Genomic DNA, 19,993 nt, shown 5'->3' on the forward strand with positions numbered 1-19,993 from the left:
TTCCTCGAACAATTTCCTTCTAACTTCTTCAGTCAGAATCAAACTGACTATATCATTCCGTTTGAGTTTCTCCTTCCCAGCTGAATTACTAATCATAGTAACCGTACCCTACTAGGTCTCTGGCAACTGAGACAGGATCAACAAGGCTTGAACCTCGTCATCGAACTCAATACCAACAGAGACCAATTGATCCACGATTGTATTGAACTCGTTGAGATGCTTCATAAACGAACCTCCTTCAGGCATCTTGAAGTTGAACAACTTCTTCATCAAGTGCACCTTGTTTGTCGCGGACAGCTATTCATACATCTCTGCGAGTGCGTCCATCAGATCGAACGCAGTTTTTTCTTTCAATATATTGTGCGCGACTGACTTCGAAAGTGATAACCGGATTAGACCCATCGCCTTCCGGTCAAGAACATCCCATTCCGCGTCAGTCTCCCCTTCTTTTTTCTTTCCTTCATCTTTACCCAACAGCGACCGGTAAAGATCTTTCTGATACAAATAGTCCTCTATCTGCATCTTCCAGAAAGCAAAGTCCGAATCATCGAACTTCTCGATCTTCGATTTCCTTTCTTCTGAACTCATGGCTCCCTCGAAAATCTGGACTGCCCAAAAGCTTCAATCGGAAAACTATTGAACACCCTTACCGCAACCACGGCTCTGATACCAGTTGTTGGAAAATCGGAGCCTCGCGCTCGACTCACAACGAACAAAAAACACTTCAAGATACTATCGTCACAGAAAACAAACCAGAGAAAAGGAAGAGAAAAAGGAATAGGAAAAATAGAACACACAGATATACGAGGTTCGGCAACTTGCCTACGTCCTCGGGAGCCATACCAGTCCACTATAAACAAAGAAAACTAAAGATTACAAGTCTTCTCTTTCCTCTCTGAGAAAAGTTTTCTCTTGCACTCTCTCTCTCTCTCTAGAATTCTCTCTCTGTATAGCAAAAACAGCCTCTCGCTTTTTCTGCTCGCTCTCGAGCAAACTGCTCTCAAAAAATAATTAATACAACAACTAATATTTATAGGCGTTTACCCTAAGTGATAGCTGGACCCGTCCAACCAACTTGGGTCGCGACCCACGGCCCATCCTAGCCGCAAGCCTGTCTGTCGCGCGCTACCTTGCCGTGAGCCTGACCGCGTGCCTATCTATTGCGGAACTCTTCGTGCTGGTCACAGACCTTTGTTGCTGAACTCTGTTGATGAAAGTTGTTTGCATCCCCAACAAATGACATATCTCATAAAGGGGAAAATAAATACTTAAAAAATAAGAATTTTAACGAACGGACCTTTGTAACTTTGACAAGAGAACTAGTGCAATTCACTTGGGGTCAGTGATGCAGTCAAGATTTTCTTATTGGTGAGGTCGAAAACTAGAATTATATGCGACCTAGTTTTTTCCAGCTAGTTGCTAAGTGAAAGAACTAATTAAATGGAGAGGTTAGTTAAGTAGTAACTATAGATTACCAAATTAACGTTATTTTGCTTTGTATAAAAGGGTTTTTGATGTTTGATAATCTCATCTGTAATGCTATTATCAACTTGCAAAGAGAAGAGAACGCTTGAGCATTACTATCGTATCTCATATTTGAAGCAAATCGAGGCAACTTGGATTATTGTGGGTCAAAATTACAGAATTTATTTGTGAAGTCTAAAATATCACAGTGAGCAATCAAAGCGAGTGTGAGTCAGGAATGGCAATGGGTAGGGTATGAATTGGGTGACCCTACTCCACCTCTGATTCCCAATTGTGAAATTCTTCCCTATCCCCACCTCCATACACAGAAGGGGATGGTGGACAATCCACCATACCCGTCTTCTAATGGAGATCGGGTATAGTTGGGTAAAACCCATATCTAAACTACTTCAATAGAAAAGAACAATAGGATTGAAATAAAAATAATTCAGGTGTGCTACAACAATATAAAATAAAAAAACGACTATTTAAATGTAAATAGAATAAAAGGTCGAAAAAAATACCATTCACAAACAAAATATGGAGTCCTGTATAAACATTTAACAAATACCATCCATGAATAATTTTTTAACCTCTAAGTGTTATATTTATGTTAATGCATACGGAGATGGTATAGATATCTAAGGGCAAGTATCACAAAATCATACCCGCCCGCTATTTGAGCGGGAATTTTTTAAGTTCCAACATATCCATTTCTATTGGGTAAAAATTCGGGTATTATATCCGCCTCCAAATAGGCAGGACGGGTACCCAAAAAATTTGGGGAGAATTGACATCTAATAAGTGTGACCCCACTTGTATGAAGGTGCCTCCACCCTTGTTTGGGTGTTGATCACTAGCTTCCAAACTACTAAGAAAGGGTGACACGAACAACACTGAGCATGCAAATTGAGGTGCAAGTTGCTTATTATATGGAGTTTAACAAGAGCGCTAGTGCATAACACCGGGGTGTTATGCAACTTTGCTTGGAATATCTGGGCCGGTATTATGCTTTGGTGGAATATGTTCTGGATCTGCCCCTCAACTATCTTTGGTCTGATTGATTATTGGTTTTCGAATACCTTCCACAATTTGGAAGAAATTTGTTGGAATGCCACTCTCTACGCTGTCCTTTGGTCTATTTGGAAAGCAAGAAATGACCTTGTCTTCAAGAACTCAACTCCAGATGCTGAAGAAGTGATTTATCTTATCAAACTGAGAGTGGCTCTTTGGGTAAAAGGAAGATGCAATCTTGCAGCCTATTCCATTGAAGATTCAGGAGCCATCTAGATGACATTAGAAAACATAAAATCTGAATTGTCATATTTCTTTCTGTAATTTTTTCCAACTATTCATTGGTTTTCTCCTTTTCGGATTGGTGGCTTGCATATGATTGGATTGGGTTTTCCCTCTCAATGATGCTTGCCCTTTCCTTCTCGATGTATACCAATTATCGAGTTTCTAATTAAAAAAATTTCCCTATAAAAAAAAAAACACCGGGGTGTTAGTCAATTACAATCGTCACACAAAATCAATGGCGGAGTCGGGACTTAAATTGGGAGGTGACACTATTTAATGGGAGTCCACTTATATTTTTAAATATTTTTTTTGTAATAATATGGAGAGAAATATTAAGTATAAAGTGAGTACAATACTGGTCTTTGTTTTTGTTAAAAAAACGAATAAAAGCTTGATACAACTCTTTTGTGGTTTTAAATGTGTTAAGAAAGTAAATAGACAAGAACCGATCTTTTCATTGATATGTAATTTTTTTTTTATCAGCCAGAAAATGCAGATATTATATATAAAAAAATAGTACAATAAAAGCGGACACTACCGGTCCGAAAATACAGAAACAATAAATAAAAACAACAAAATCAAAAAAGAAAAGCCGCTTAGAACCACGATGTTGGAGCCGGACCCGTCGAACACACTCGTGAAATGGGGTTGGAGAGGCCGAAGTTGAGAAGCCAAGTATGAACACAGAGCAGACCCTCCTGGATGACCCGCCGTACCAACTCGAACTCGTCCCGCCACAGACTGAAGACAGAAGCCGCCACAGACACCGTCTTCGTCACCGATGAACTGGTTCCAAGAAACCAGACTTAGAACCCTAGATTTCGCTCCTGAGTCCAAAAAAGATGGGAAAAGTGGGAGGTCTCAGCTCTCGAAGGAGAGAGTCTCACCACCTCACAACCATGGGCATAGAAAGAAAACAGGAAGAGAGAAGTCTAGAGATGGGAAATTGAGAGGAGAAAAAGAAGGAAGATGGTGGAAACATGAGTAATAAACTAACAAGGAATGAATAATAGACCATATTGTAACATAATATTTTCTATTTGAGCTAACATTATGTCAACATCCAGAAGCCAGGAGCAGCCAGAAACCGGGAACCAGGAAAAAACTAGAAACAGCCAAGAGCTTAATTAATCGGCAACACATTTAAGACGATAACAAATATAACAAGAATGGCCATTACCTCGTGAGTAACATATGAATCCTCTGACTTGACATCATTATAGGTACGTACATATCAATGTGTGTATATGTATGTTTGAAAGCTTCCTCGGAATAAGGGTATTTGCATAATTATAATGCAGTTCGGTTAAGGTTCGGTTTTCAGTGTGACTTATCACATAAAACCGAAACTAAACCGATCGATTTTTCAATATCAAAAACAAAAATCACGATTAAAAATTCGGTTAAAAATCGCACCAATCAATTCGGTTCGGTTCGGGTGACCAACTGTTCTGGCAAGATTGCCATCCCTAGCAATCATGGCATGAAGATTAGAAACTCCAAAATTATGGTAGGATGGAAAGTAATTATAGAGACAGGGAATCCATTATTAACGCAAAAAAAAGAGACCCCTTCCATCAGTGGCGGCTCCAGAAATTCTTACGAGGATACTAATTTTCTATAGTTTATGTAAGAGAGAGCAATTATATATAAGCCGGACATAGGAATTGGCCTGATAATAATCCGGGAGTGCTATCTCTGGTGTTTGTTTGCGTTAGGGATTAAGTGATTTACAGTAGTTTAATTGTTTACAGAATTATCAAGTAGCTTCTAAATCCCAATTCCAGTAGCTGAAGCTGTTGCAGCCTGAGTCATATGATTTTTGCTCTCTTGTTCAATCGATTCGCTCATGCAGAATAACTCCATGCAATCAAAAGAACATTCGACAAGCATCCAATTTGGCAAGGCTTTTAACCTATACCCTGGGATTCATTCGGGAGCGGATACCACTTTTCCATTTGACAATGGTTGAGGATCAAGCATTCAAGTTACGGATACCACTTTTCCATTTGACAATGGTTGAGGATCAAGCATTCAAGTTATCCATTTTGCGTAGAGAGCTTGTGTGTCATAGATTAGCTTACACATTACGGTATGTATTCGGTTCTAGACTTTCTTTTGGGGGACTGTGTCTTAACCCTTATTTGGTCACAAATGAGACTCGTACAAACGAAGGTCAGGTAACTAAGCGACTTACCGCTTGACTTGCTTTCGTTTCGAGCTTAGTTATCAGAAAAGCGCCGTTCTCCCTATAAGAAAGGAAGCTTTTGAAAAGCTGGGATATTTTTTTGAATCAAGCCTGCGTGCCTGTTCGCTCACCTGCTCTTATAGCTCTACATAAGATCCGCTCGTTCTGAGTGAAAGAAGGCATAAAGGAGTGTAGAGGTCTTTTATCAAGTGGTGTTCTGGTTGGTTACACAAATGGAAATTCTGAGGTCTCCCGAATCAACAGGGAACCATATCAGCCAGCACCTAAGGAAGATAGAGTATGGTAGAAGCTTTGATTGCTTGTTCCTCTAGCTCTTTCTTCCGTGCTACCTTTACCTTCCTGGCACTCCTTTAGTAAGGGCACTTGAGAGAACCATGATATTTAGTTTGACCAAAAAAAAAGGCGGCCAGGTAACTTGTAGTACTTTAGAAGTCTAAAACCTAATTAACGAAATTCGATGTATTTTCATAGTAAATTAAAATAGCAATAAAAGAAGGAAAAAGTAATAAGAAAAAGAAAAAGAAAAGGGAAACAAGATAAGAAGATAAAAACTATTCAGGAAGTGGAAATAACATAAATAGTCTATCTTTTACATATACCAGCCCCAATTTTCAAAGCACCAAAAGGAGTAGAGATATATATACCCTATTACCCAAAGAGAATTGAGCTTTCAGCCCAGCTATCTAACAAAGCTTTTCCCTGTACATTTCCCCACCTAAAACTTAACCCACTGCTTAATATTATTTACTTGTCATTCACAATCCCTAACATAGTCACCTAAGCAAGGAGCTTCCTCTTGCTCCTCCACAGCAATCAGCTCCTCCTCCAGTCACCGTCATGGCAACCACCAGCTTTCCCCAGTCTTCTATCTACATCACCACCAAAAGCTAAACCTGATAATTACAAATTCACATTATGTACCGATTCTTTGGTCGAAATAGAAGCAGCTAAGAGAGGTGGAACGATCCTTGTCCCTCTGTGATGGCGTACAAAAGCTTCTCTTTCATCCTCTCCTGTAGAAAGCAACAAATTAAATAAAAATCCAAGAATTCTAGAAATGTTTTCCTTTAGACAAATAATTTTTTAGTTCTAAATAGACAAAACGATCACTGTATAGTATACATTCAAAGTAAGTGCAGTGTAGGCCACATTATGGATAAATCCTGCTAACTCATTAAAACTCAGGGTATATAGTGAAAATGATAACTTCATGTCAGGAAATGATTATAGCACTCCACTTTTACCTTCACAAACTCTTCCTGTGAAAGACTAAAAGACAAAATAAATATGGAGTATGAAAAGCTTTAAGTGGGGTGTGAACTTCACTTCCCATACAGTAAACAGGAGATGTACGGGCAAAAGAAGGGTTACTTTTGAAGAGTACGGCGGGAGCTTCAGATAATTGGCACAAGTCATCACACTCGGCAGCTCAGCATCAGCCCATCTACTACAATGCTGCTAAACCATCCGGAAAATAATGAAGGCAAAATCATGTCAGTAAAAACAATTCCTAACTAAAATAAATAACACTTAAAAGAACACAATAAAGGAAAAAAATTGCCGTCAGACCTTGCGAACAATCGTGAGTTTCGGATTTAAAGATGCCAAACCACCGGGTGGAAGCCGAGGTGCGCCAGTTACAAACTGCAGGAATGCACGTTGTTGGTCTCGATCAAACTCCCGAATGATTTCCAATAGCTGAAATTTGAGCACCAAATTAGATGCCAATTTCCAAGAGATCTAAAATAAGGCAAAGTAAGGGAAAATACTGACATCCACAACCGGTGTACTGCTTGCAGTGTACCCATGATCAAACTTGATGTGATCCAAAAGCTCATTAGACTGCTAAACGGACAAAATTATGCATCGTAGTAAGAATGACCAGTATAACAATACAACCCATTCAGAAAGCTTGTTAGACAAGATAGAACACTCACCGTCCAGAATTCACTCTCTCCACATAATAGACGCTCTAAGTCCTCCTCGGTGAAAACCTGAAGATGTTTAATAGGGAAAACCTGAAAAAACAAGACAAGTGTATCATCATACGGAAAAGAGAACTAAAGAATCTCACTAGGCCTTAAAGAAGGAAAACAGTAAACTAGTTCTATCCAAGATAATAACTTTCTGCACCATGACTATTACACAAATAGCTTGTTACTTACAGACTGACAAAAGATATTTGCATATCACAAGTACTCCCATTGCCATAACCAAAACTGGTCACACATTTGGTCAAAATAAGCTCAACCATTTACTGTATCTGCTATGCCCTCTGTGTCACCCCACAAGTGCATAAGGGTGCCAAGATTTGTTAAACAGTAGTCCAATTCTTGTTCAAGCCAGAACTGAGCACTTCCTTATCTATGAGAAAACCCTATCTGATAACATTCTTTTGATGTTTCCACATAGCATAATTTGGTCCTCTCCCACATTGTTGGTAGCTTCTATGGCATCTTCCTCATTGGCTCCAACTTCATGGAAGTTCAACTTTTCCAGAAGTTGTAACTATCGTAAAGCAGTTGGGCGGTTGGCTTGTGTGTTAGATATTATCAATGGTATCTCTTTGCACTCCAGTTAGTGTAAAGGGGTGATTTCTGCATGCAAGTCATTTTTCTCTGATGAAGTATTCATTTTCAATCACATACAAGGATTTGGAATTCAGGTATGCCTCCTAATATTAAGGTGTTAAGTGGACTTTGGCTCAAAATAGTCTCATAAACAATCACATTTCCCAAATGAGGAGACCAAACTGAGTTCTTCAACAGTGGTGCATTACATGTAAGGAATGAGGAGTCCGTAAATATCCATTTCTGGGTTGCCCATTGGCCATATCTCTATGGCTTAACTGCTTCAGTTGGCAGAACTTCGTTGGGCAATTCTGGCTACTAGTTCTGAAATGATTTTTATTGGTTTTCAAGGTTTTGGTAGCACCAAAAAGGCAAAAACTTTGAGGGGTTCTTCTCTTATTTGGTTCATTTGGTTGAAAAAGAAGTCCACTGATTTTTGCAAATAACTTTGAGTGGTGACTTTTTGCGGTCTCAAATGTTGAGTTTACGTTCTGCGGAACTTTTAGAACCTGAACTTTCATTGTTAAAATGTCTACTAATCTGCATACAGCATATCTGTCAGATTTTATTACAACTGATATAAATGTGGCAAAATGCTACACTCATCCAAGACAAAAATCATAAAGCACTTAAGAAAATGTGGCATATTAACAGTCCATACAAAAAATTTAATACAACAAAATAGTTATTCACAATTTACTGGCTCTCACAAGTAAATGCTCATTTTTCATGTTCATAGGAGTTAAATGGAGAACATCAAACAATTAGGTACCAGTGTTGTGAAGGCACGGACCTGGTTAAACCCGGATTTGAAAGCTTCCACTTGTCTATGAATTCCAGTATTTACAGTAGCATCCACAACTAGTGAAACATATTGCTCCAAGTTTGTCATATTTACCTGGAAAAGGTGACAAAATGAGAGTTAAGCATGTAATCTACTGGTTAATAACTCTCAGGCAGAAGAATAGCGACCACAACGAGGAATGACTACCAGTTGAGGATCAGGTCCAGAAGTAAGAATGTAATCAGGATATCCAGGAAGAGTTAAATCAAGACAAAGGTCCTCAATTGTCGTATTCCGGAAGCATGCGTCACGTTTCAAAGATGAGGTTTCCCCATAAACAGATTCAAAATATTTTTTCCTTTCAAAAACAGCCTGGAACTCTAGCAGAGCCATACCGAGCTCAGGATCAAATGAGAAGATGTCATACACAGTGAGATCCTACAAAGACAACCAAAAAAAAAATGAAAACTAGTAACAAGCTAAGAACAGGACCCGAACACACGGACAAGTTAGCTTTTAAAAATTAGGACACAAACAAGTTGAATATTATGGTATGTATACATTACGTAATCTTATAGTAGATCAAAATAAAGTTTCTATCAACTTACCATAAAAATACAAACAATATTGAAAGTATGCATGCATTAAAACAACACTTACCAAATAAGTAATCATGAACTAGGTAGCATCCCAATTTGGAACCTGACCTGACCTTTTTAAATATTATTAAATTTTAAAAACTGGACACGTATTTAGGCATTCTGACATGTCCGTGTTGGACATGGATACCCAAGGCTAGTAGACATGTCCTTACTTCTTAACATTGGATAAAAGGGTGAATAAAAACTCACTAGTATTTCTTAATAAAAGTCAGAAGAGTACCTGCCCAAGGATAAGTTTATAAAAAGCTTTGGAGAAGGGGATATCTATAACCCTTCCATCTTGAAGAGCCTTTGCCATGACCTGTCCCAGAAGGACAAACTTCTTTATAACTTCCGAGAATTCTATGCCACTTGCTATACTCATGGTCGATGACCAAGGACGAGGGAAAAGCCCACAAGGAGACATCAACACAGTAGAATCTTCATCCTCCATTCTTTCCCTAGGTAATAACATATGGTCTTCTCTCCACATGCCCAGGCCAGATTTCTGAAACTCATGACTAACCAGGGTATAGAATTCCAATGTCGGACCAAGACCAGTACCAACTTCTTCACCATACTCCACTTCAAGTGCAGCTTTTTGACGGGCATGTAGGTCCATCATTTCGGCAGCAGACGCCAGAATCCGATTACGGCACACTAAAAATTTCTTACGGTGCAATAAACCAGAAGCATTCTGCCTCCTCCCATTCATGCCTCCTGAATCATTGTGAGTTGTTTGATGAGATTGAGCTTGCGGCTTACCAAATGCTGCCAATCTGAAGTACTTGCATCTTACCTCGAAACTGAATAAAAATGGGTATGAACCCATCAATTGGCTACACCATAAAGGCATACCACCAACTGAAACAGCCAAAGGGTCCCGCATCTGCTGTTCTAGTTTTTCTGTCAATTTACAGCTCACAAACTCTTTCTGTTGGACAACACTGGTGGCCATTACCTTTAAGTTGTCCAAGTTATCAATTGTCCCCTTTGCAAAGGCATACATCCTTCCATGAGACATCAGATGAAACATGAACCTATTAACGCATTCCAAACTTTTGAGTACAAACAACACATCGCAAACAGCACTTGACTTTTCCAAGTCAGAACCCAAGTTTTTACCAAACATGTCAAAGAAAAATGGAGTAAACTGCCAATATGTCCCAGCTCTGTTTGACATCGAAGAATCATGAGGACAGCTTTGTCTTGGGTTCACAGCTCTTCTATATGTTACTCTGTATACTTTACTCCATATTTTCCCACCATTAACAATATCATTTTCAGCTTTAATCTGTTGTTGGAGAATCCCTTGATACAGTGACGATGATCGGTCCAGTGGTTGCCCTTCTAGGTAAAATAACAATTTCAGTGAGGCGTCTTCATTGCTCGAGGATCCAGAAAAATCTGTGCTCATGATTGTATCCTCGTTCGAAGTATCCACTCTGATCTCCTCATGGTCCTGCACAGGGTCCTAAATGGAAATAAATAATACTTAAAAGCAAACAACATTACGGAGGCAGCCTTGCAATAAGAACCAACCAACACAAGGGTGGACGCATGAAAAATGCAATGAAACAGGGAATAGTCAGCTAATAAAATTAGTATATCAAGAACTCTTGCATTGTCAGTCCCAAGCCAGAGAAATTTGAAGTAGAATAAACTGCTACCCATTAAAAGATTCAGATTAAAACAAATCTAGACTAGTGCTAAATACCTAGTGGTAGGGAGAGGGCAATTTGGGTTGAATTGAATCAAGCATTGAGGTCATAGAAACGTTTCAAGAAAAGATATGCATACCGTAGGAGCTTCGCTCGAGCCTGTGGTATCAATGGTGGTTTGTCTTAAATTATCCCCTTCTTCTGGTGCAGAATGTGGTATGTCAGCCTTGTCCACCTACAGTGAACTTTCTAAAAATTAACTTCCAAGATTTTCCAAGGCCAAGTCTCAGGCGGACGAGAATACAGAAAATGTTACAAAGGTACTTGTTTCCACAAGAGATGTAGACACCTTAGCTTATTTTTTCCTTTTTTAGACAAAGGAAGTGCATGATATTTACCTGAATCTCCTGCATATCAGAAGATACGTTCTCAGATTCCATAAAGTCCTGACTTTTGCCTTCAGGAGAGCTCATATCTGATGGCATTCGAGAAGGCAAACCTTCCAATCTACCCAGAGCTGGAGTAGCTGCCGATTTTACTTGCTCTGTGCTGCTTTTGCTAACTTTAGGCCACAAATAGCTTTCAATATCATCCAAAGAAGAAAAAGGATCAACAGTCAGAACATCTTCAGAGTAATCACATAGAGAGGTTTCCCCTTCTCCCCTCATGAACTGCACTCTAAGACAAGGATATGGCATGGAACGCCCAAATGGAACAGTAGCATAAGAGTTCCTTTGCTTGTATGATTGGCTCACAATAACCGGGAAATTCTCCACAGAAGACAGTGCAGTTTGCAGTTTTCGGGTTAATACTGATAGATAGAAGTCCTGTAAAGGTGCTTCCAAAGAAGATAAGAATAGTCTTCCAAACACCTCAAATCTCTTTTCTACATTATTTGTGTGATCAAACCCAACAGTAAGTTCAGTGTTTCCTTTCCAGTATTGTGCATTGCACAAGTAATAAACTAGTGCTTTCACAATTCCACTTTCAACAAATTCAAAAGTTGAAATGGGATCTCCTCCATTAACCTGACACATAATTTGATGCAAAATGGCATAAAACTCCTCCTCATGCCGCACAGGACCATCTTTAATCATGGACAGGTTTACTAGATCAGTTAGTGCTGCAGCTAAAATTCTGAGTTTCTGAAGAACATCAGTAACTCCTCTCTCAGGGTTTAGTAATTCCGAAGCAAAGTAATTCGTCTTTATCTGCTTTGCAAGATTGTAAACATAATCTTTTTCAAGATTGCACGTCCTAGTCTCTGAAGCGATAAGAGGCTGACCAGTTCCAAATGCATAACACAAGCATCTGGGGACATCCCTTGCAGCAGATTTTTTACTTGGATCGTTTGATAACTGGATGCCGCTGAGCGTTGGAAACATCAACTGTGAACACTTATCTGGTGTTAGAAGTGCATCAATGGCAAAAAAGACGCCTTCCTTTATGAAAGAATTCAAAAAACTATCGGAAAGCTTTTGCAGGATGGCATCAGCAATCTGCAGGGCTAACATCAGGACATGTTGATCCTTCCGAGTGAATACCCCAGCTAAGAAACTGCAATGTGATCCAATGACAACTGTTATCTTCAGCTCAAAAATAAGCACGTTAACTACTGTCACTGAGAATATAAAGCTCTTTAGTTTCACCTTGAAATGTTGGTGTCCTTGAGCAATTCAAGAAGCATCTCAGATTTGCTGAAGTAAACAAATTTATTGATAACTGATAGACTGCCATAACAAACATATATATTTGCACCGGAATTAACCACCTGCTCAATAATGAAAAATAATAGGTATTGTAAAGCTGTCAAATGGAGGGTAAACACAAAAGTTTCAAAATAACATAGAGAGAACCAACCTCGATCAATATGGGAACCAAATCCATCCCAAACTTTTGCAGAAAATTGGGTTCATTTACCAGAAAATCTTCCTTGTCCGAGTTTATTGAAACATTGAGATCTCTAGCTATAGCAGGGAGAAGCTCATTAAGTAGTTTCAAAACTTCATGCACCTGAGGCAGAACATACAGCAGTAAGAAACGGTTTATTACACTTAATCAAGTGAAAGCCTAAAATCTCGTCAAAAGTTGCAGGAATGAAGGACTGCTATAGCAGTAAAAGGCATCACCAATCCTGTATAAAACCTACTGGAAATTAGAAAATGTCTGAGGTGCTTGCAAGCAGAAAATTGTGCATATGAAAGAAAGATTTCTTAATCCGACTACTGTAAAAACCAGATCCCGCATGTAACTAATGAATCCTTTACAGGATCAGCATATACGTGTCCCAACTCATATTCTACATGGGAGCAATCATTACACACATAAAACCCCGATAAGGTAAAGCTTCAGTTATTAATCTATCAAGGTCAAAAAGAGGGAAGTTACAGAAGGGACCGAAGGATAACCTAAAACCAGGGCTTGTTCATTTTGGGTCTCAAAACCCTTGCGCACAGTCCCCAATAAATTTTCTCTATCTATCTCTCTCCACTCATTACCCCAAAAACCTCCCTCAAAACCCAAACCGAACATGTAAGTTTTGCAGATACCATTCAAAATCCTAGACTCCCTTTATAGACAATGATACTCCCCGTTTCATGGATTTTAAGGTAGACTCCATTTCCATAAGCAGGGTGTCATTTTTGGATATGGTCCATTTCACAATTGTACATCCCTTTTCCCGTATAGTGTTGTCCAAGGTCTCACACAGTTTAATCCATTTCATTGCTATCATGTCTCAGGTGTCAAAGAATCAAAACCACCACCACTCAATCTCTATCTTGGTTCCTTCTACTCGTTAGTACCTCCAAAAGATATAAAACATGTCTTACTGCCTCAAGAAATGGTTTTTGGTTGAATTGACAAAAAATAGCATTTTTGCCCACAGTTCAAGGAATCGAAAGCTTCTCACAAATGCACTCATCTCTAATGACTATCTTTGTTTTCCTACCAGTCAACCATCATTAGGGCCAATGAAGAGTATCTGGCAATGGCCTTACAAGTCACAGCAGGCTATTGCTCCCATAAATCTGGGCGTGCAATGCTTCGCAAATTATAGAAAGTATCTAACCATACACGTCGAATATGCTTTCTGACTGATTTCAGGTGGGAAGCTTTTGGCAAACACTGACAAAGATTCTTAATGTGGCAAAATCATTGTGTGGCAATTGCATGGTATAAGGCTTTGTCTTGTGGCCTTTTTTGTAAATGGGTGGCATTCCCTTTATGCTTTTTTGTTAATAAAATTAATTACTTATAAAAAAACAGAGAAAATTAACTCGAAGGATAGAAACAGTGCACTTAATTCCCATTAAGATGAACTCAATTTTTAATTACCTCCAAGTACAACCTCATGATAAAATTACCCTTTTACCTTTCAAATACTATTAAAATTCACTAAGCCCTATGAAAGTGCCTAAACCCTAGGGTACCCTAGGGCACTTTCATAGGGTTTTAGGGTGCACTTTCCTATTAGGGTTTTAGTGATTTAGGCATTTTCATAGGGTTTAGGGTTTTAGGCACTTTCATAGGGTACCCTAGGGGCGAGGTTTAGGCACTTTCATAGAGTTTTAGGGTGCACTTTACTATTATAGGATTTTAGTGGTTTAGACACTTTTATAGGGGCAATTTTGAAAAAATATTCCAAAAATCCTTACCAGTGCATTTCCGTTTTTTTTCCTGAGTGCGGGGGAAAAGGGGTCCAAAACAGGAGCTACATGTAAAAACCTCTTAAATAAAGGGGATAATAAGGCCACATATAAACAGCAAAAAGCACCTCTATAGATTTTGGACAAATGAACAGAAGTATATACACATATGATTCATATTGGGAAAACGATAACTTTACAGGTTATCCTGAAGCTTCTTTACTACTGATTCACAAAAATCGAATGGGACGAAAACTATAGCTTTACAGGTATAAAAGCAGTGATGGGTCAAGAGGGGGTGGGCAGTTGTACCAAATAATTTCCAAAAGTTCATATTTTACTAACACTTCGTAGGAAAATCGACAATTACAAGGATCCCCGCCCCACACATACCCCAAAGTTTCAGTCCTGGATCCATTTTTCCCCTTCCGTGTCTGTATCCCCATTTTTTTAGAATCCCCGTGTTCGTGTATGTGCATCATAGCCCTTCTCCCACGCCGCAAACGTCCACGCACAGCACTATCCCTGAAGTTCCAAACCACCCTCCACTCAGCCTACCAAATCAGAGTAACCACAACCAACCACCATCAATCCAAGATCACCACCATTGAATCAAAAATCACAACAAACAACTCATACCACCACCATTGGTTGACCACCCAACCCTACTTCTTCACCACCAAATGACCATTGGTTTTGCAAGGAAGTGGATGATCCGATGATGTTGGTTGGGGCTGAAGGGATGCTGGAGAGGAGAGGCAATGGTAGAGGAGCAGTGGAGGGTGGGCGGTGGAGAGGGGTTGGGTTTTGCTGGTCTCAATTTGGGTCCACAGGTATGGCTAGTGGCTACCAGTGGCGACTCCAGGAATTATTATTGCTGGGGCCGTTCACATATCCAAATTTCTAATGTTCTATGGAGAAATTACGTACATATGTCTATAGTGGTACATGAGGCCAATTTAGAGCACTTTACAAAATCAAAACTATATACCCAAGTTTTTAACAAAAAATAATCCTGAATAGATTACCTACAACATTCAAGGTTTATATATTCTTTGAATATGCTAAGTAACAAGCACTTTTTCCAAACATATATTTTCAAAAATTTAAAACCATAAATCCTTTCTAAGTTTAAATGGTGTATTGTTGTTTCTTGCCATAATTTCTTGAGTGCGTAGTCACCTGACACCATGGCTCATAAGCTGGCGTCGCCAATGATGGCTGTAAACTTCCATGTATTCCACTCATGAAATACAATTATCATGTGAACGGTACAACAGGATATGAATTCTACATTTTGAACATATATTTTGCTTCAATTTCTTGGGGTTAGGTTGCATTTTGTATGTTGTAGATATATAGATAAAACAATCATATATACATAATAAATAAATAAATAAAGCACAGTTGTCCAGTATTGCTTCCCTATGCCTAATGTAAGGGAGAGGAATAGGAGACCTTTTGATGACGCGCAACAAATGAATAATTGTCGATCTGTAGAACTTTAGTGTTTTGGATCAAGAGGGATTTTTGTTGACTTCATAGTTCATAGTATATTAGTTTGGAGGGGCTTCTAACTGCATCTTTTGATGTTCTCGATCTTCTTTCAGCAATAGGGGAACGACCCCTTGGCATATACTTAACAATACTCTATTCACTTGTCAAAAATAAAATACAAGAATTTGGACATACTGTGTCTACAATTTTCTAGAAATCATGTGTTGGCATGGTCATATCGGGTGTAGGGTTTTGGCTCCTTAAGATCCAATTATGGACTAAAATCATCTATCATCTCCCCTGTGGCCCTGTTCGATTGCATTATAAAAATAATTATTCCATAAATCTATTAATATCTTATTATGCAATCAGCACTCGTATCTTCTGGTATAAAGTCATTCCAGATGTTTCACATGTCCTAGTCTAGATAAAACGGTAAGCCACATAAAAATATAGTCAAATCTACTTCCTTCCAAACGATATAGCTATCGACATTAGGTATCAAAAATAGAAGCAGATTGCATGAACTATATTGCTCTATGAACCAGTGGAGTTGTGTAATATAGCCATATAGGAGATTACCTGGTAGGAATGTCCATCAACCATACTAGGAGAAGGCACTCCATGTGAAAGACTATAAGCAGACAAGATGTCCTTCAATATACTGCTGATATTAAGCTCGAAAAGAGTCCTGTAAGCAACAAGTGAGCCAGAAGCAAGTTTGACAAGCAGCCCAAGCAAACCCTGCAAACCAATATCGGAAAAACACTACGTATAATCAAATGCAGTAGGATATGAAACAACTATCAAGCAGAATGTAAATCAAGAGACTGCATACACTGTAAACGGGTTGGCATAAAGTGGTTCGACAATTCACGTCGACAAGATGCATAGCTTGATGAATCAGCCCATGTTTACAAAGTTCGTCCAGCATATCAGAAGAGTGGCATACTCGTTCTGCTATTTTTATCAAGCAAGTGGCTGCATTTTCAACAAGCTGAGACATGACGGGGGAAAATAAGCAAGAAAATATTATAAATTGTCAGATCATACAGACAAGTATAAAAAGTTCCAAAAGCAGAAATCCAGTGCTCCAAGAACCTATAAGGACAAAAGACAGACCTGACGATCCTCGTACTGAAGTAGAGTACACAATATTGGAACTGCCTCCATGAAAGGTGAAGGACATTCAGATGGAAGTTTCTTACATATGTTGACCACAGTTGAAAGTGCAACCCTCTAAGGAACATGAAAAGAGAGAAACCACAAATTTCAACACACAAATTGACAAAAATTCCAGCGAAGAACAATCACTTAGTTTCTGAACTAAAAATACACTGTGGTAGTACATTACCTGCACACTTGTTGTGAGAAATTCAATGTGAGTTAAAACAGACATAATTGCTCCAGATTGTAAGCATGCAAGTGGTTGCTCTAATGAGATTTTCTCTAAGGCTTGCAAGCACTGCATTACAGATAAAGGGTGCTTAAAATATAAACCGGATACACAACTATGGATATACATACACTGGTCAAAATGTACTAAAGCAAGCTTTGGCATACTTGTTCGGCTACATCACCGTAGTCAATGGCCGTTAATCTTTGACATAGAGCAGGAATTGCATCATGCCGTACAAGAAAACCAGATGATCGAGAATGCACATCACATAAATAAGTTATAGCTCTGATAGCTAAAAGCATTATATTGGGATTGCTCTCGTGCCTTGCCAACTTTACAAGAATTGGAGATAATGTGTCTGCCATCAAGCCCGATACAGAGCTGTCAGGGCAAAAGGACAGCAATTCACATAGCTCAGTAAGAGCAGCCAACGCCACAGAATCATCACCCTCTTGGCCTAAACTTGACAAGACCCTCTTAAACTTCCCGTGATCGTCCGATCGCATTCTCTGATAATCACGAAGGCTGTTGTGCCTATGTTCTCCATCTGAATCAGATGACTCATATGCAGAGTCCTTTTCACCTTCCCCTTCCGATCGGGTCGATATTGAAGCCGATGACGATGTGTCCATGTCGCCATCGTGGGCTTCAAGAGTTGAATTTGGGGGGTTAATTGGAGTTTGAACAGGTGAGTTGGATGAACTTGGTCTTAGCTCCAATGAACTACATGCTCGCTTGTCAGCAGGCAACTCATCAAGCTTTTCGGCCCGTTTTTGGCCTCGAGTCTCCATTTATCAATGCAGATTACGTTATATACTCTCTCCTACAAAGATAAACGGAGAATTTGAGTTACCTCTATCATTACAAACAATTATATGCACCCTATATTTCTATATAAAATTAATATTATAACTATTTTACCAACGTAAAATCAAAAGTGAAAGCAATTAGGAAACAACCAGACATGATCCAAAACGCGATCCAAACAAAATAAAGCCAAGTTAACCAGGATCAGTCCCTCAGCCAAAAATCAAACAATAAAAAAGGGTTCACTAAAAACCAAATCCGTGATTAAAAAGAAAAAGCAAGACCCATATCATTGTAAGTAAACATATAACTATAACGATATTGTTAACAATCATTGCGACCACACACAAACACACATGCACAAACACACAAAAAATACAAAAAAATAAAAATAATCAGCAACGAATAATGCCTTCTGTTTCTGAACTAGAAAGATACTCCATTTATCAATACCAAGGGGATGTCATCCCTCCCACATAGGCAAAGAACGATATTTGAGTTCAGCACTTTATGAATCCAAATATCCAATAGATCAACATAGATTTCTAACACTTCAAAGTACCCACCAATAATCAAAACCAAAACAATTACACAACACGAGACGCGATTCAAAAGGCCATTCATCTAGAAATAGTACAAAAAAATCAAAATCAGCCAGCACAACAAAAAGGGAAAAAATACACATAAAAGGGAAAATCTCAACAATTTCATAGCTAAAAAGACACAAAACAACCACAATCATAGGAAGATATAAAACTATGAAATCCACCAAAATACAGCGAAAGAGTGATCAAACAATCACTACAGAAAAAATATATATATATATTAGTCAACAGGGAAAATCTTCACCGATACAATGGAGAAAAATAAATAAGGCAATAATACAAGCAAAAGCTATGCACATACACTTAAATAAAGGAATAATAAACAACAGAAGGAATGATCTTTAGGTTTTCCAGGGTCATAAACCAGAAAACAGCCATTTTTATTGAACTTTTGTACCTAAAGAGTGTGTGGTGCTAAGCGATCTTCGAGAGGTTCGAAGACCCGAAGAAATCTAGGGTTTTTCGTTTGCTTCTGTTCTTTGCTTTGTACTTATTGACCATACGTTCACATAGAAGGCGGGCGGTGGGGAGGGTGTGTGGGGATGATGATGATGGAAGCAAAGGGTACGGGAAACTTGTTGAGTGTTTATGCAGAGAGAGAGATGAGAGAAGATATATATAGGATATACATATACATATATAGAGACGTATAAATGTGATTAGGGCAGCTACAAACGAGCCGAGCTTGTTTCGAACTCAAATTCATTCACGAACCCTAACGAATTAAAAATGTCATACATTTATACTTCCATGCAGTTTACAGCTGCAAATGAAATTTTTAATGTATACATAAATAAATTCACACATTTGCAGAATTATAAGAAATAGTATGAAATTAGGAAGGAAAAACATTCCTCTATTCCAAAATAAGTGTTTAGTCCGCGCGCAAAACGATAATTTAAAAGCAATACTGGTTTTTCAAAAAAAAATCTAAACTTTTTTTAAAAACTTACTAGATATTCATGAGTTCTTTTAATTTATAAAAAAAAAAGTTGAAATTTTTTCTTGTAGAAAACGTATTACTTTTAAATTCTTATTTTATGGACCGGACAAATACAAGTAGAAGTTATGCAGTGCATATTTTAAAATTAAAAACTTGATAGATATCCAAGTTATAAATTTTCCATTTCTCGTGTATATATAAATTTATACATATACAAATTACATTGGTTTATAAATGTTTAAGATTATACATGAAATTTTTATTATATACACAATACTCTAAGTTTGGGAGTTTAATAGAGTCAAATACTACTCCCTCCGTCCCTAAATAAGTGTCCGGCGCGCAAAATTAGGCTTTACAAAACATGCATATTTTTTATTAAAAAATTTAATTTTTTTTCACAATCTAATAGAACTCATTGCTATCTATTGATTTGTGAAAAAAAATTAATTTTTTTAATGAAACAA

At 38.3% G+C, this 19,993-nt stretch overlaps 1 protein-coding gene across 10 annotated transcripts; it reads right to left on the reverse strand.

Moving 5' to 3' along the window:
• Positions 1 to 5,511: 5,511 nt before the first annotated feature.
• LOC131321914 (E3 ubiquitin-protein ligase UPL4) lies at positions 5,512 to 19,186 on the reverse strand. 10 transcript variants are annotated; one of them, XM_058352935.1, is made up of 18 exons: positions 18,981 to 19,185; positions 17,336 to 17,994; positions 17,127 to 17,237; positions 16,895 to 17,011; positions 16,611 to 16,769; positions 16,355 to 16,516; positions 12,489 to 12,641; positions 12,278 to 12,399; positions 11,027 to 12,185; positions 10,768 to 10,863; positions 9,209 to 10,429; positions 8,534 to 8,764; positions 8,336 to 8,440; positions 6,910 to 6,990; positions 6,746 to 6,817; positions 6,542 to 6,670; positions 6,344 to 6,430; positions 5,512 to 5,985 (listed from the first exon to the last, which is right to left on the reverse strand). In XM_058352935.1, the coding sequence occupies exons 2-18, from the start codon at positions 17,960 to 17,962 to the stop codon at positions 5,920 to 5,922; spliced, it is 4,698 nt and encodes a 1,565-aa protein (XP_058208918.1). In that variant the 5' UTR covers positions 17,963 to 17,994; positions 18,981 to 19,185; the 3' UTR covers positions 5,512 to 5,919. The 10 variants fall into 10 exon arrangements, with proteins under 10 accessions (XP_058208918.1, XP_058208914.1, XP_058208920.1 ...); XM_058352931.1 differs by having other exon boundaries at positions 9,209 to 10,441; XM_058352937.1 differs by having other exon boundaries at positions 6,344 to 6,427; positions 6,746 to 6,814; positions 17,336 to 17,987; positions 18,973 to 19,185.
• Positions 19,187 to 19,993: the final 807 nt, after the last annotated feature.

The sequence above is a fragment of the Rhododendron vialii genome, chromosome 4a, assembly GCF_030253575.1.
Source record: "Rhododendron vialii isolate Sample 1 chromosome 4a, ASM3025357v1".
NCBI classification, from domain to species: domain Eukaryota; kingdom Viridiplantae; phylum Streptophyta; class Magnoliopsida; order Ericales; family Ericaceae; genus Rhododendron; species Rhododendron vialii.

Excerpts from the sequence above, each read along its gene's own strand:
- LOC131321914 (XM_058352931.1), bottom strand. The coding sequence starts at position 17,962 with ATGGAGACTCGAGGCCAAAAACGGGCCGAAAAGCTTGATGAGTTGCCT. Across the intron at positions 10,442-10,767 it reads GCTCGAGCGAAGCTCCTACG|GACCCTGTGCAGGACCATGA; the intron begins GTATGCATATCT and ends ATTTCCATTTAG. Across the intron at positions 8,441-8,533 it reads CTGGACCTGATCCTCAACTG|GTAAATATGACAAACTTGGA; the intron begins GTAGTCATTCCT and ends CACCTTTTCCAG.